Source organism: Sebastes fasciatus, chromosome 17 (assembly GCF_043250625.1).
Source record: "Sebastes fasciatus isolate fSebFas1 chromosome 17, fSebFas1.pri, whole genome shotgun sequence".
NCBI lineage: Eukaryota > Metazoa > Chordata > Actinopteri > Perciformes > Sebastidae > Sebastes > Sebastes fasciatus.
In genome coordinates, this window is record NC_133811.1 from 22,268,945 (window position 1) to 22,286,099 (window position 17,155).

Sequence of the window (17,155 nt, forward strand, 5' to 3'; positions counted from 1 at the left end):
TAAACAAGAGACTGAATAGGAAACCGATATAAAAAAGAAGTAACCACTGTGACATTTTACCGTTTACTAACCCTAACCCTGTTCGTGACGTTGAACGTGACACACCAGGAAAAAAAACAGAAAGGCCAGTGCAACAGCACAGCACAGGAATGGCACAGCTGAGACTAGATATCATCTAAGATTTTGGATATAGTAATATGGCATAAGGGTTGTCTTTTCCTGGTTTTAACGGCTGCATTACAGTAAAGTGATGTAATTTTCTGAACTTAACAGACTGTCCTAGCTGTTCTATTATTTGTCGTTACCCACTTAGTCATTATTATATATACATTACTGATTATTATTTATCAAAACTCTCATTGTGTAAATATTTTGGGAAAGCACCAATAGTCAACCCTACAATATCATCACAATATTGATCTTGAGGTATTTGATAAAAAAAATATTGTGATATTTATTTTTCTCCATATCGCCCAGCCCTATGGCATACTGGCAACGGGAAAAGACTATCGTTTAAAATACCTGCATTTCACTCTCAATCCATACTCTTCAGTCAGCATGATCTATTTTCCTCCATCATTCCCCACTTGTCTTGTGTGCCAGCCCAGTACCCACCTTTGGCCTCCTCTACCTTCACAGTCTGTGACCGCTGGTTGACCCCAGGTCCTGAGTTCTAATCCAGGATTACCCTGGCGTGCTTTGAACTGCTCCATGCTGCCTCAACAGGGACTTTAGAGCCTTCCCATCTCACTTACTAACACCCACCTTACCGGTGCACAGAGACACAAAAGCACATCAGTCTTTGTCAGAGGACATTCGGAGTCACTGTGTCTTACATCAGCAACGTTAGCTCAGCCCAGGTGCTGGCTGTGCTGAAGGATAGCACGAGGCCTCACACTGTGGGCTTTTGAGGGAAATGTCTACTAAATATAGCATGTTAACAAAACACTCCACCCCCTTTTGCTCTGGCAGGAATGCTATATCAACTGTGGCCAACTGCGGCCATCCACACTCGCAGAGGAGCCAGTTTAAGTCATTACGCATGCTTTTTTTGTGCCAAGCCCGTAACCACTAGTAAGAGCTACCAAATGTCAGACAGTGTGTACGCACGGGGGATGTCACCGTCTTTCAAGAGGAATTTTTTTCACTAAAATAAGCGGCCCATTCCACTTAGTGTTTTCTCTGTACAGATGGGAGACAGCTGAGAGGGCTGAAGAGACAGAACAGATAATTTTCTAGTGTTGTTTGATCTAACCACGACTGAGGTATGGATGGTTCCAGTTGTAACCGCTACACAACTTCTCAGCACTATGAAGGATTTTCAGGCTTCACTGAGCAGAGATCAAGCAAGCTCTGAGAGCCCACTTGCTGTGCCATATGGCAATGTCTGCAACGGCTATTGCCCAAATACATAGTCCAGGAAACAGTGCTGGATCTAATTGATTGCACACTGTGCCAGTTTGACCATGGCTGTGCCAAGCCATAAAGCTAATCAGACATCAGCCAATCATACTCAGCTACAGGATTCTTGACACAACTGCATGCCCAGAACTATTTTTGGAAAATGAATTTGGTGCACAATTGACTCCAATAACCTTTAACAATGTCAAATTTAATTTGGGTCAAAAGTGCTGAATGGCTCGTCAAACACAAAAGCGTATAGACTACATGAACGATATGGGATTCAAATAGCTCCCTGCTGCTATTGTTACTGGTTACTATACAGTCTTTTTTTTTTATTAAAATGAACTATGCAGATGTTGTTGTAACCTATATATCAGTGGATGCTCTGTTGTAGGCCGCCCATTTATACATTCATTCATACCTTTACAATTAAACTCAATAGAATTCGACTTACCTAACTCTCTCCTTTCTGCTGATGTTGAACGGTCCTTCCTCATCGGCCGGTCCATGCGGGAGAAGCCGGAGCTCTCTGCGACTACCTCAGTCTTTCTGCTCCTGCCCCCCTTCAGCGTAGTGCGGGTGAGAGCAGAGGCAAACAGATTTGTAAGGTTTGGAGAATCGTGGGCTCCAGGCTCTACATCCTCCGTGGGGCTGAGCGGCTCCTCGTCGTCGCTGTCTGAGCAGCCTGCTGGGTCTTCGGCCCGTCCGTCTGTGAAGGGACCCTGGCCGGGTGCCACGTGAGTCCGTGAAAGCTTAGAGTAGTCTGCCTTGGAGTTGCCCATCCTGAACCAGGACTCTACAGGGTGGTGGCCTTTTGAGCTGCTACCCAGTGCGAGCCTGGAGGGGCCTAGACAGGACATGGAGCTCTCTTTGCGCTTGTACCTTTCTGCAGATGAAGATGAGGAAGAAGAAGGGGAGTTGGCGGAAGTGGAAGGAGCTTGCTTGCTGGCGCCGGCGCTGGCGGGGTCTCGTCCGAAGCGGCATCGTTGTAAAGACTCTGCCATTCCTAAACTGACCACTCGCTCCCCTTTCCCTGATGCTCCGCTGTCAGAAATCCCTGCGCTTGCTCGGCTCGCTGATCCTCCTCTTGCCGCTTCCTCCCGGTCCTCCTCGGCACAGCGCTCTCTGTGTTTGTGTCTGTGTTTGTGTTTGTGGTGCCAGTTGAAGGAAAGCTCAGAGGACATGGGTGGATACAGGACAGGTGACCTTCCTCCTCCCAGGTACTCCTGCCTAAGCAGCTTATGTTTTTTCTTGTGAAATTTAGAGGGGTTCAGCAGGAGATGTGAAGGGTGGTGATGGTGCATGTAAGATGTCGGGGGAGGAGGGGGGAAAGACGGCGAGTGGTGAGAGTGGTGGGATGGGGCTGTGTGAGGTGGCTGGTGGTGTGGGTGGGGATACAGAGCGCTAGCTGGAGGAAAACCTCTGTAATAGCCCAAACCCAGGGGCCCAGAGGAGTAGGGAACGCTGTAGGAGGGGTGGTAGAAGCCTCCACTGGAGAGCGGGAATCCAAGCCCGGGTACAAAGGGAACCTCAGACATGGACTCCCTCAGTTTGGGAGGCCGTCCACGTTTCTTCTTCATGTCTGGTTTACGAACATAGTGCAATGGGTCACAGGAGTATGCAGGATGGGAGTAGAAGCTGCCGAAGTTAACCCTGAAGATTGTAGGCAGGAGGTCCCTGTGGACATAATGATGTGGAGGAGGGCCGCCTGTGCCTCCTATGCCACCACCGGCCCTGCTCCCCACTCCTGGCACTCTACTTGTTCCCGCTGCTATGCCTATCCCACTGCTGAGCCGGTGCCCTGTGGTGCGGTGTGCTATCCGTATTTCACTCAGTCTCGCGACAATCTCTTCCAGCTCAGCAAGAAAGTCAGGGTCGTGCCGCCGGGAGCGCAACTGTAAGTACTTCTTCTTGCGTTTCCTTTTCTGTCTCTTTAGCTTGTCATAGCCAGGGCACCCATGGCTGCGGCGTTTGCACTTGTGCTTATGTTTCTCCTTGTGTCCTATTAAGGAGGAGGCAGGAGCTGCTGGGTGAGGTCTCCTGGGGTCGGGTGAAGACCTTGTCCCGTGGGGTGACGGAGAGGGTGAGGGATGCTCCATAAGAACAGCGGAGTGACGCCGCCTGCCTCTGGAATTAAGGCCCACCCCTGGACCCATAGCTGAACCGATGACCCCCGGCATTAATAATCCACTGCCCATCCCGGGTGGCAGCCCAATTGCACCCAAGCCACCCGCGCCTCCAGCTTTCTCGCCGCGGTCAGAGGTGCTGTTATTGTCCGTTCCTATACCACTGTCACTGGGCACAGTCTCCTCACTGTGTGACTCACTGACTGGTGACGGAGTGGCTTCTTTTAGCTCGCTGAGGGGGGCAGGGGAGGTGGGATGGAGCGGTCTGGGAGGGGAAAGCTTCTGATAATGGTAGTGCTGCCTGTAATGGTGGTGGTGGTGATGGTATCCACGGCAAGATGACTTTTTCTGGGCAGCTGCTGTGGCCATAGATGACGACGTTGAGCCCAATCCTGGGTTGCGAGGATTAGGTGCTGAAAAGGTTGGGGGAGGGAAGGAGAACGTGTTGTGGCTGTGATGGGGGTTAGAGTAGTGAGAGTGACCTGCAAAGTGCACTGAGCCTGGCTCTACAAAGCTGGCATCGCTGATGGGACTGTGGCCTCCGCTAGACTGTGAGAGGGAGGGAGAGGGAAAGACCTCTGAAGAGGAGAGCTGGTGCTGTTGCTGGGACTGTGATTGGTGATGATGGAGAGGGGAAGTGGTGTTTGGGGATAGGAAGGTTTCTGGTGGTGGCGTTGTAGCTGTGGAATTAGTCGCTGATTTTGGTTTACGGCCTCGCCTCTTACCCATGTATATCGTGCCCTTTTTACTGACATTAATTTGTGGCCCCAGTTTCCCCCCAAAAGAAGCAGCCAGGGAGGACAATGATTGGGTTGCAGATTCCACATTGCCAACCACCCCACTGGTGGTGCATTTAGGGGGGTCTTCAGGTCTTGGGCCTAACAAGATTTGACTGAGAATACGCTTCCTTTTCATACTTTTCATCTTATTGATCTTGCCTATGATAGTTTTCATGATAAGCTGCCCATTTCCTTTGCTGCGGAACCGTTTGTCTCCCGCGTCCCCTGCCTCTGGAGCCAACGTGGGGGGCTGACCCTCCTGGGGTAAGGTGGGAGGAAGGCGCTTGGGGCGTCCACGTTTTCTAGGTATAGGTTTAGGGGGATTCAGGTCCACCTCTGGGTGAAGAACAGGGGGGTCCTGCTCTTCTTTGGACTTCATTAAAGATGAAAAAACCTTGGAGGGGGCCAACTTGTTAGGAAGGCACCCACGGGCCGGAGCGTCAAGCCTTGGCATTTTGGTCTTCGGCCTTCCCCTTTTCTTAGGCTGGGAAGAGAAGAGCTTTGACGGTGGACTTTGTGGCACAGGATTTGGTTTGACCTTATTTGGGTTTGGAGGCCTGCCCACAGGTCTCTTAGCCGGCGGTGACACCGTTTCCAAGCATGAAGATAAAGGCAAGATGGTTTTGCTCTGGTCGAAGGGACTGTCCTGGCCTACTCTTTGACCCTTGCTCATAATACGGCTCCAGCGGGGTTTCCTTCCCCTGCGTTTTTTAAGAGGTTTGCTGTCCTGCTCTGCTGGAGAGTCTATAGATGAATCAGGGGAATCATCTCTAAGAGGCGTTAGTGGGCTTTCGTCATCATCTGGCTCCGGTGAAGGAGATGCCCTTTGTCTTACAGGCTCAGGGGGACTGCAAGTCCGACCGGGTCGGCTACTATCCCGATTGGGACTGCGCTTACTTGGACTACAGCTCTTCCCCCTCTCAACTCGTAGTGACTGATTACTAGCCCCCTTGTCTTTTAGTTCTGGCTTTCCTGTTCCTGTTAGAGGAGGGCACTTGGTTAAGTCTCTCGGGCTGTCGCTGTCCTGCTCCCTCTCACTTGCACTGCTCTCCTCTGCCAAGGCAGGACTCTCTCGTGCGTGGTGACCTTGTGAGGGAGCAGGGGAGCCCAGGTGACTCACTGCACTCACTGTTCTCTGCTCAACTGAGGCGATGGAAGAGGATGAAATGGGACAAGATGGCGACGTTGTGTTGTGGGGTAGGCAGTGAGCTGGACGTGACTGTGGCTTAGAAATGCTACTGTTGTCGTTGCTGCTGTCCTTTGACATTGCTGACAGGCGGTTATTGCCGTAGGTAAGTGCTGGGCTGCTGCTGCGACTGCTGCTGTTGCTGATGCTGTTACCGCTGCTGCTACTAGCTTTCTCCGACCCCTCTGTGTATTCCTGCCTCAATGGTAACAGGGAGGGTGAATTTTCCATAACACTGTCTCTGTTCCTAGAACCATAGGGCCGACCAGGTGGCCGCGATACAGGAGGTGGTGGAGAAAGGTGTACCATTCTTGAATATGTGTTCCTGTTGGCCATAGCTCTGTCTCGCTGCTTGGCTGTGGGGGCCATGAAGCCTGAGTTTGGGAGAGGAGGAGCGGGGTCAGTCTTTGCAGGTTTTGCTGGCTTAGGGGTCTTCGATGGCGGGCAAGTCGCTATGAGTTGAGCTAATTTCTCAGTGACTGTGGGCGCTCCCCAATTTTGAACACCCTTGTCCTTGTCTCTCTGACTTTCAGTGCTGTAGTTGTATTGAGGAGGTTTAACAGCATCAAAGCTGGGTTCTTTTGACGCAGGTAGTGGTGGAGAAGGTGAAGACGTCCGGGGGTTGGGTTGTGGAGTCGGTGTTTTCTTCCCAGAGGGATGCGTTTTGCTGTCTGGCGGAGGGCGGTGAAGGTTAAGGGGTCTCTCAGATGTGGTGGTGGCTGCTTTCGCATCTGGCTTTGTCTCAGACTTGCAATCTGTCTTTGGTGAACCCTGCAAAAAAAAAAAAAAAAGAACGAGATGGCAAGTTATTAACAAGAACTAATAGGTGGTTAGGAGGAATCATTTAATTATTACAGTTAAGAAATACAATGTCTAATTTCTAAATTACTGAACCCAACACATCTAACCAGAGACCCCCAGCTAGATGTAAACTATCAATCAGAAATAGGATTCTATATCCCTTTTACAAACTGCAATTCATTGATAAGATTTTCTGTCTGCTGCTCCCGGGCATGCCCAAGGGGGAAGTTACACTCAACTCAATAACACTCATCAGGGTCAGATTGGGGACAGAGAGGGAGAGCTAGCGTAGGGGTCACGCAGGGGAGGGGGGGTGGAGAGGACGTGGCTGTGCAGAAACAGAGGATATAGACGACACAGACGGAGGGAGATTGGAGGGGGCGGTGCATGATGAATAGGGACAGGCCAACAGAGAAAACAAAGAGGACTAAAGAACAATTTATGCTCTGCTCTTTATCTGTGCAATAACATGGTGATTACTATGATAACCTTTTTGTGGACCACTGCCTTACTGACGACTGACTAATAACATTTAAGGAAGTAAGGTGAATGTAAACAAAATAAATATAATACAGTGAACATGCTGGCTGAGTGTGAGTCTGTTGCTGAATCAAAATACATAAATTGACTGCTCTCCCTCCTTACCCTTTTTGCCGGAGCGCTCCCATTCACTTGGGAGGGTGACAGGGTGGTAGTGCTGGCGGGAGGAGGAGCAGGAGGAGGTGGCGTAGGAGCTTTAGCCGAGGGGGTTGATGAAGATGATGAGGCTGGTTTGTTGACACTGGGACTCTTCTCCTTGTCTTTCTCCCTGCCTTGTGAAGGACTCTGGGTCTGAACACCTGCCCCATCACCTGTAGCCGCGGCGCGGTTTCCCCGAGCACCGCCTCCTCCACGCCCCGTGTGCCTCACGGTGGCCCTGAAGGCTGGTCGGCACACGTAATTCTCCAAGATCTTAGGGGGCTTCTTCATGCGTTTCGCTTGAAGGCCAATCTTAAGCTTGACATTGCCTTCAGACAGGCTGCTCTCTTTGATGGAGAAATGGGACTGGTCGCCGCCGGCGCCTCCCGGCCCGCTCGCTCCTGCCCCTCCTGCGCCAGCAGAGACGGCGGCGGCTCCCTCCTTCTCTCTGTCTCTTTTCTTCTCATCCTCTTCGTCCTTCTTTCCACCCCCTCCCTCCTTCTCTCGCTCCCCTGAGGGTACACCAGAGAGAGGAGGGGGTGGAGTCGCAGCTCCCACCTGATTTTTCGAATCCATCGGAACTTTACGAGGTGCACTAGGGAGGGGATGTTGTGGATACCGGGTAGAGTTTTTGTTGGGGGGGGGGTGGGAAAGGGGTTGAGGGGGAAAAAGGGGGGAGGGGGATAACGGTGAGGGTGAAGCTGTCCTTGTATTGACGTGGCTTCTGTCCCTTCCTCGGCAGTCCAGCCCTCTTTCTCCGTCCTTCAACTGTTGGAGTAAGGACAGGTAGAGCAGAGAGAGAGAGAGAAGGAAAAGGAGGGCGGAGGGGGGAGAAAACAAATTCCACATTAGTCACCGCAACACAGAACATCAACCAAACAGTGACAGTTTTAAACAGCACCCTGCAACTGAGAAGTATAAAATGTCTTATAATGAATGATGGTGGAAAGCAGACGGAGGGCAACAATTTTTATCATCTACTTGGCTGGAGGCTGTCCTTCATTCTGTCTGGGTGACTTTTTATGGTGTGTTCGTCCTCACAGCCTATAACAATCTGTGACCTATTTATGCAGCAATGGCTCTTCTACCTGAGAGATGTAACCTTAGGCTCAAGGACAATGAATTGTCCACCTGAGAACTACAAAGCCCAAAAGGTCCAGACAGAGTCAATAGTTAATCCCACAGTGCTGCCACATCTTTCCGAGGTGTTAGAGGATAAGACGCCAAATGAGCAATCCCTTAAGTTCCCTCATTAGTTGTAGTGGAAACGGGTGCTCATATGCTAAGTTAGCACAGCAGCGGTAGAGAACAGCATGTTTCTTAATTGTGCTCCTTAGAGGACAGCCCAATTCAATGAAGTTGTCTATGGCTCCCTGTGGTCACTGAGTGATTTAATGCGGATTCGCCCCCAAGCAGGTGCTTTCTCTGGGTGAAGTCATTTGGAGGCAATTCAGAACTGTGACCTCAGCACATTGGGCCCTCTGGGACCAGACAGAGGATCCGGCCGCCTTTCCCAGCCTTCGCCAGCAGCAACTGAGTGAGTGATAGAGCGTCAACGTGCCGGCGGTTTCTCTGCGCCCTACATTAGTGGAGAGCACTAAAGGAGCCACTTAATGGAGCCTGAGGAAAGTCATACAAGTCGACACATCACTAAAGTGTCACACCGAGAGAGAGCAGAAAAAAAAGAAATCTACCCTGCACAGAGTCTTAGACCGTGTTTGTTTTGGATTACGACTGTGGAAAACAGTAGTAGAGATTTCTTTTTTCGCTGAACCACACTGTAAACGCAGCCCGATTTTTTTGGAGTCTGGCCTGTAGTTCCCCCCCCCCACGCCCTCTTTTCTGTGTTTACTTCAATTACTCACTCCATTTCGCCTCAAAACTGCAGACTCCTCCTCGCTACGCATACCATGCTCGAATCACACCTCCCTCTTTTCTTTAACACTCCATCAATCTCTGTGTTCTTTCACCGTTTTCTTTAAGCTTTTCCGTCCTCTCCCTACTCTACTTCTCCAACTTGGAAAGCCGTAGTAACGGCACACAAACTAAAGTCACTGTGTTCTTACTTTAATCAAAAACACATTTCACCCCCCCCCCCAACTCCGTTCCCTGTGTCCTTCTCTCACAGAGTGACAAATGCTCTCCTCATTCTTTTATACTAAGCGCTCGCAGTGATACGAGCTGCTTCCGCTGCCTGACAGCAGCTATGCCAAAAATAAGCCACTACAGTAGTACCTAACTCTGTGAGAGGCTACTGACACAAATCTAGAGAAGAGCCGCCCGGAGAGTCAAAACATTCCTCTCACCTCTAACAAGCTAAGCGAGGTCATTAACTGACACTTGTTCTCCTGTAAATGATCTGACAGTGGGCCCAAACCGCTTTCCAATTTTCTGACTGATAAGCCGAAACACTAAAGCATGTGTCATTTTCATGTTTAGCATCTAGGTACTTTTGTATTAACAAAGCAGTTGACACCACTCTGCAGTCATTTCGATTTGTACAGTCATACAGGAGAACAATAGCACTACTGTTTTTAAAGACAGATATCAATCATGCCACCTGTCTGCTTTTACTTTCGGAGAAATAACCAGGAGTTGAACCTGCAGTAGGCAGAATATTTTTGAAATAATTGGGCAAAAATCCCATAATAACCTATCAACATATTGTAATTCAAATGTTCTGACAGAAAACTAGTCTTCTGCACCTCCTCATGGCTCTGTTTTCAGGCTTTAGAAAATCTAGCCCATGACGGGAGACTTTGGCCAATCACAGGTCATTTCAGAGAGAGAGCGATCCTATAATATTTGCTCCGTCTGGTGGGCGGTGCTTGGTATTTCCTCAACTGATCTCAACATGGCTGCCGGGTCACAAACGTTCTCATTTTACAGATAAACAGTACACTACAAGATGTTTCAGAAAACATTTGAGGAGAGAAATAGGCATTACAGTAACAGAATATTGATTCATATTTGATCAGCGCTGCCTAGTTTGACCGTTTGATCGGAGTTCGCAAGTGATTGACAGCTGCTCAGAGACGGCAGGTTCCAGCTCGGCTCTGATTTGTTGTTTTCCTCCGGTCTGTGAAATCTTGCAGATGCCATTAGGAGCACCGAAGGACACGGAGGCACATGACTTCTTTCACATTAGCTGTCTCATGCACTAACTGTCAGGATATAGAGACCGTTTCATAGAAATAACTTTTTTTAAATCATATTTGCTCCACTTCTACCTACTTCATCTTTAAAGTAGAAAGACATATAAATATAAAACATAAACAAATGTCAGAATTTAAAAGGAAAAACAGGAGAATCAATATCTATCTATGAGGGGAACAACTTTAAGAAATGGCAGCGCAGGCAGGGGACGTAGTAAACAACTTCCCTCACACCCTCCCACTTCTTTCCCCTCCCTCCCTCCTTTCACTCCCTCCTCACTTTTGCACACGTTGTTCATAACTGCTGATTTCCCTTTGGCCACAGCAATACTATCCAAACCCACCCCCAACGCCATTCACACGAGGGGCTGGCGTCTGCCCCTAGAGCTCCGTGTCATTTCCAGGGCTTTTACTCCATCGGTATTAGAGCCGTGCTCAGGGGGGGAGAGAAGCAGCCACATTCCTTTACTACTACTAGCTACCATTATGTTTGTATCATCTAACAGCGGAAGTGCTCAAACATGAGTCTGCAACACACCATGGTCTTAAAACTAAAGAGGTGGCTGTAATGTTTAAACCTGCAATGACAGGTGTCAGTCAGAGCAGCACCCTGCAAACATCCTCAGTTCCTTCCTTCCTTCCTTCCTAAAATACACTGCATAACATTTGTGCATTTCATTAATTACACTTTTCCTCATGTTATGCAAAAAACGTGGCTGGACAGCAGGAGGGCTGAACAAACCAAATAACGTTTTTTATCTGCTTTCGGTTTCCAGTACAGTCAACACTGCCCACCTTCAAGGACGCACCACCCTAAATTTACTCATAATCACTCAGCAAATTCATCCCTGTTTAGTCATACTCATAATAACTGTCAATCGAAAGGAAATCCGGCCTCAGAGGACGTGCAGTTTCTGACAGCACATTAAGGTGACACTGCTGCAATGCATGCAGTTAAATAATTTAGCAAAAATGAGTGTAAACATTACATAAAAATCAGTTGAAGGGACTGACAGTAACAGTGAGCAATCTTGTTTCCTACACTGTCATAACAAAACAGCAACAATACATTAAAATGTATGATATTCACAATATTATGCACTCACCTCTGGTAATTGTCCAGAAACGGTGTTTCACATTATTTGGCTCTGTGTGTCCTCTCCCTTCGTGCTGTATCAACGTGGTGGCCACATATTTTTATCTTCCAAGTGCTGAATTGCCCCAAAAAAAAGGTGGAAAAATGTCAGATTTAGGCTATTTAAATGTTATCTTTAAAAGATATTAACCTAAAGCATACAACATGAGCATTCAAGCTACACTTTGCATAATAAATGCTGTTTTTTAGATGTTGCCAAATAGATTAATAACAACGTTATGATCTTGAAAGCAAGCAAATAGTCAGATTTGGGCTATTTAAATGTCATCTTTAACAGATATTAACCCAAACATGAGCTAAAGCGACAACAGCATTCAAAGCTACACTTTGCAAATAATAAATGCTGTTTTTCAGATGTTGCCGAATAGATTAATAACAACGTATTGATCTTGAACCCCAATCAAAAATCAATGCACACAAGCTGTTGACCACAAAAAGGTTTGTTAACCTCCAAAACACAAAGTTGCAATGGTGTCACCGTCTAAAGCATCCCCTCCACCCACCAAAAACATGTATTTCCATTATATATTTAAAATAATAACATGCAAGGCAGTAAAGTAATAATATAACCTTAATATAACCTGTGTATTGTGCAAAGGCTTGTATAATATAACCTTAATATAACCTATGCATTGTGCAAAGGTTTGTATAATATAACCTTAATATAACCTATGCATTGTGCAAAAGTTTGTATAATATAACCTTAATATAACCTATGCATTGTGCAAAGGCTTGTACAATATAACCTTAATATAACCTATGCATTGTGCAAATGCTTGTGCAATATAACCTTAATATAACCTATGCATTGTGCAAAGGCTTGTACAATATAACCTTATTATAACCTATGCATTGTGCAAATGCTTGTGCAATATAACCTTAATATAACCTATGCATTGTGCAAAGGCTTGTATAATATAACCTTAATATAACCTATGCATTGTGCAAAGGCTTGTACAATATAACCTATGCATTGTGCAAAGGTTTGTACAATATAACCTATGCATTGTGCAAAGGTTTGTATAATATAACCTATGCATTGTGCAAAGGCTTGTACAATATAACCTTAATATAACCTATGCATTGTGCAAAGGTTTGTATAATATAACCTTAATATAACCTATGCATTGTGCAAAGGCTTGATTAATATAACCTTAATATAACCTATGCATTGTGCAAAGGTTTGTATAATATAACCTTAATATAACCTATGCATTGTTCAAAGGCTTGTATAATATAACCTTAATATAACCTATGCATTATGCAAAGGTTTGTGTTTATTTTGCAACAAGCTACTAGCTCCCATCACGTCCAATAATAGACTGTGCATCAATGGCACAACTGGCAGCAGCTAACTAGCCATCTATCACTTTGAGGGGCGATTTCAACCACATTTTATCAGCTTTAACAAACAATATGTGTAACATTAAAGCTGCTAAATGAGTCACAAACAACCTACAGCTTTCTAACAATGTGTAATACACCGATTGAATGTGACACAAGTGCTGCACATAATCGTACATCTCCTCGCAGGCACATTCTCGTGTTACTACGACGGACAGCTAACGATGCACTTAGCATGTCAAGCTAAAAGCAGAGAAAAAAACACCGTAATGTTGGTTTTAAAAAGACATTTAAATCGACAGAAACGTGAAATGAAAAACGTGGTGTTAAATTCCAGCGGTTTTATGGTGATATAAGTAGATGCAAAGCGCCGTGAAGGGTTATTAAAATAAAAAAAACACACTAACTGTCAACAAAATGGCGGCTGCGTTGAATCAACAGAGCCGTTGAAATGGATCTCTCTCTTCTTCCTCCTCGAAGGGTACATTTATATCCTTACAGCGACTCTGGTGTGTCCGTTAATATCTCCCCGAGATGCTCCGGTAAATCCGCTCACACGACAAGCCGTTTATGTGGCTACAGGCCGGGGATGATGTGTCAGCAGCTCGGGCCTCTCTGTGGTTAGTCGGGCCTCCTCCATGTCTCTGCTGCTTCAGCCCGGATCGCTACTGTCTCAGTACAACACGGGCACTAGTGAGGGGGAGTCCGGAGCTTTTTAGCGAGGTGGTTCATTTGGCTCAGCTCACCAAAGAAGAGCCGGTTCTTTTTGGCTCCCGAACGGCTCTTTTCGTTTTAAGAAATACAGCAATTAAAAAAATAATGAAGCCAAGAACCAGGTATGGACGGGCCACTGGCACACGAGCCATTACCTGAACCTGAGCCTGCTCCATCTCATTCCATCGCATTCCCACCTCAGCCTGTACCTTTTACATTCCTTTAAACGATTCCTTGCGTTGTAATCGGTTTCATTCTCTTCAGAAGCTCCTTTACTTGATGGAAATTAGAAGTATTGGTAGCAATCTTTTTTTTTTTTTTTTTTAAAGTTATTTTTTTGGGGACATTTTCCATTTTATTGAGAGGACAGTGGATAGAGTCTTGGAAAGGGGGGAGAGAGAGAGAGTGGATGCGGAAAGGGCCACAGGCCGGATTCAAACCCGGGCCGCCGCGGTCAGGACCAAGCCTTGATACATGGACGCCCGCTCTACCAACTGAGCTAACCCAGGCGCCCTTGGTAGCAATCTTTGAGAGAAACTAGATTGTCCTGGCCAAAGCTGTCAGGATTCGGGGGCTTTTTTTCAACGTGGTCGACAGAAACTTTGTAACCCGACCAGCTGTTTTAGCATTCATTGCCTTGCAGGTGTCCCGAGAGTCATGCCGCCACCCTAAACTTTAGATTCAGCCGTGTTGTGACACTCGCTTATAATTTTCTATGACTAAACTAGACTGAATCTAATGGTGTTAATTGCTTCGCTAATCTATTCCGAGGCCAGCTGAATGCAGTGTTTTATTTTTCTATTATTTGTGTGTACAGGCTTTTAATATGTATACTTTTAAAAAAAAAAACGAGATATTTTCTCAAGAACACTAACCTAGAGGAGAAAAAAACTAGTTTTCTGCCTTTTTATAATTCAGACAAATTTAGCGCGGTTTTGATTTTTGATTAGTATGTGTGCACATAGTATATCACTTAAATTATTTAATATACTTATACTATATTTGTAGGAGTCAACGTTGAAATTGTTGACTCCTACAAATATCTTGGCACCCAAACGGCTCATTGTTTTTACCACTTCTGCCTTTTATAATTCAGCCAAAATGTAGCACTGTTTTTGAGCTATGATTTTTATTAATTTATTTTTGTACTTTGTACTTTGCACTACTAACTTTTTTACTAACATGTTTTGCACTATGGAACTGTGATGCTGGAAACTTGCTCACCAAGACTCCCAAACTGCTCTTCGTTTTTACCACTTCTGCCTTTTATAATTCAGCCAAAATTGTGCACTGTTTTTGAGCTATGATTAGTATGTGTAGTATTAATTATATTTTTTTTAAGTAAGTTTTTATTATTAGCATTATTATTTTATTTTTTTGTTCTTTGCACTACTAACTTTTTTACTGCCTTTTTACTAACATGTTTTGCACTATGGAACTGTGATGCTGGAAACTTGAATTTCCCTCTGGATTAATAAAGTTATTATCTATCTATCTATCTATCTATCTATCTATCTATCTATCTATCTATCTATCTATCTATCTATCTATCTATCTATCTATCTGTGTGCACATATATCACTTAATTCATTCAATATAATTATACCAAACCTTATAATTTCCAGAATACCATAATTTTACATGCTGCTTCGTTTCCGACTGTCACTCATCTTTTCTGCTATTTGCGCACCGCACTCCTCTCTCTCTTTCTCTCCTCCTCTCCCTCCTGCTCTGTACCTGTAGACCAGGAGTCTGCAACCTGCGGCTGCGGAGCCACATGCTGCTCTTTATATCCGCTCCAGTCGCTTTGTGGATTTATAAAAAAAATATTGGAAATGTTTTTTTGTTTACATTTTCATTTTTAATTATCATTGTTGTAGGTCTATGGTACGACGGTATGACAGAGTATTAGGGCCAATGATGAAAATAAAATAAATCTGACATTTCGAGAATACAGTCATAATATTACGAGAAAAGTTTTATGAGAAAAAAAGTCGTAGTATTATGAGAATAAAGTCATAATATTAGTATATATGTATAGTAATATAGTAGTAGAAATTGTAAGTGTTATTTTCTTTTTTTCTCGTAAAGTTATGACTTTATTCTCGTAATATTACAACTTTTTTTTTCTCGTTAAGTTATGACTTTATTCTAGTAATATTAAGACTTTTTTCTCGTAATATTAAGGCTTTTTTTTCTTGTTAAGTTATGACTTCATTCTAGTAATATTATGACTTTTTTTCTCGTAAAGTTATGACTTTATTCTCGAAATCTCAGATTTCTTTTACCCTCAATGTGGCCCCTACCTCACTGCAAATGTGTTGCGGCTCCAGACAGTTTTTTGTTTTTTTTTCCTAAAATGGCTCTTTTGATAGTAAAGGTTGCCGACCCCTGCTGTAGACCGTCAGTGTACCCCACACCCCCCCAAGCTTGATGGTATGATCCTTGTCTTTCATCACCTGATTGGTCGCACGGACGTCATTATGGTAAATGGACTTGGACTTATATAGCGCTTTTCTAGTCTTCCGACCACTCAAAGCGCTTTACACTACATGTCAGTATTCACCCATTCACACACACATTCATACACTGATGGCAGAGGCTACTAAGGTGCCAACTTTGCCCATCAGGATTTAATCTAAATACTCATTCACACACCGATGGCTATGCCTGCGGGAGCAATTTGGGGTTAAGTGTCTTGCTCAAGGACACATCGACATGTGACCCGGAGCAGCCGGGGATCGAACCACCGACCTTCCGATTGGTGGACAACCTGCTCTACCCTCTGAGCCACAGCCGCCCACAACACAACATTCAGTCACAGTCGGTGCATGGAGTGCCCGTGTCGCGGAGAAGATCGTCCTATCATTCTGCCTTGAATTATTAAATAAAGAAAAGAAAAAAAAAAACGTCTCTTGGACAGGAGCCGGCTCTTATCGTTCACTTAAAAGAACCGGCTCTTTGAACCGGATCTTATCGTTCACTTAAAAGAGCCGGCTCTTTGAACCGACTCGTTCACGACCTACACATCACTAATACTCAGTCCCAGAGAGGAGAGGAGGAGGAGAGGAGGAGGAACCGAGGAGGGCGGAGGGGAGGAAAGGAGAGCAGAGGAGAGCAGAGGAGCAAATGTCGGTCGGTTCCTTGCTGCGGTCCTCTGGTCATTGACAAAAATGTTTCATTATTTCACTATTTTTGGGGTTGCTTGTGTAGCTGTGTTCTGGGTTGAGGGTGTGTTCTGCTGCTATGCAACAGTCACCTGTCAACCTGCCTGGTCCAGCTGGTGTCAACATACAGTCTATATAAACACACCTAGACAGGAGGAGGAGGCAACAGGAGCACTTTAGCCTATAAATAAATCATTCCTGCTCCATAAGGATGGTAGTTCTTCTGTTCTGTCCGAGCCGAAGTGATTAGTCCACTTACATCTGTCAGTTTATTGATGTACAATAAATAGGAAATGTTTTTTTTAATATATATAACCGATTAATCGGTAGTGTATTGAGAAAAAATAGTTATCTCTGGTTCCAGCTTCTCATGAGGATTTGCTGCTTTTCTTCAGTTTTTAAAAAAAAATTTTTTATCATTGCAAATGCATATTTAATTTAATATCTTTGGGGTTTTGGACCGTGTGTCTCAAAAAAATTGTATGGATTGGCATTTTATTGTTTTAATTAATTTAATTAATTAATGTTTAAATGATTAATTGATAAATCGTTGACGAATAAACTAATCGATAATGAAAATAATCAATAGTTGCGGTGTGCTATATTCTGCTCTATTATTTTTTATTCTTTGTTGTTGCATTTGGC

The 17,155-nt window shown here is 45.2% G+C and overlaps 2 protein-coding genes across 5 annotated transcripts in view; both read right to left on the reverse strand.

Annotated features, from left to right (window-relative positions):
• The window catches only part of ash1l (ash1 (absent, small, or homeotic)-like (Drosophila)), a 34,526-nt gene extending 21,212 nt beyond the window's left edge, over window positions 1–13,314 (reverse strand). For 2 of the 3 annotated variants that reach the window (XM_074614249.1, XM_074614247.1), the window contains exons 1-4: window positions 13,037–13,314; window positions 11,236–11,340; window positions 6,942–7,742; window positions 1,859–6,266 (exon numbers count right to left, since the gene is read on the reverse strand). In XM_074614249.1, coding sequence (XP_074470350.1) covers window positions 1,859–6,266; window positions 6,942–7,550 — 5,017 coding nt within the window. In that variant the 5' untranslated portion in view covers window positions 7,551–7,742; window positions 11,236–11,340; window positions 13,037–13,314. The remainder of the gene's footprint in view (window positions 1–1,858; window positions 6,267–6,941; window positions 7,743–11,235; window positions 11,341–13,036) is intronic. The other variant, XM_074614248.1, reaches the window with a different exon arrangement.
• The window catches only part of lrrc71 (leucine rich repeat containing 71), a 67,382-nt gene that overhangs the window by 31,418 nt on the left and 18,809 nt on the right, over window positions 1–17,155 (reverse strand). The gene's annotated exons all lie outside the window — the stretch shown is intronic.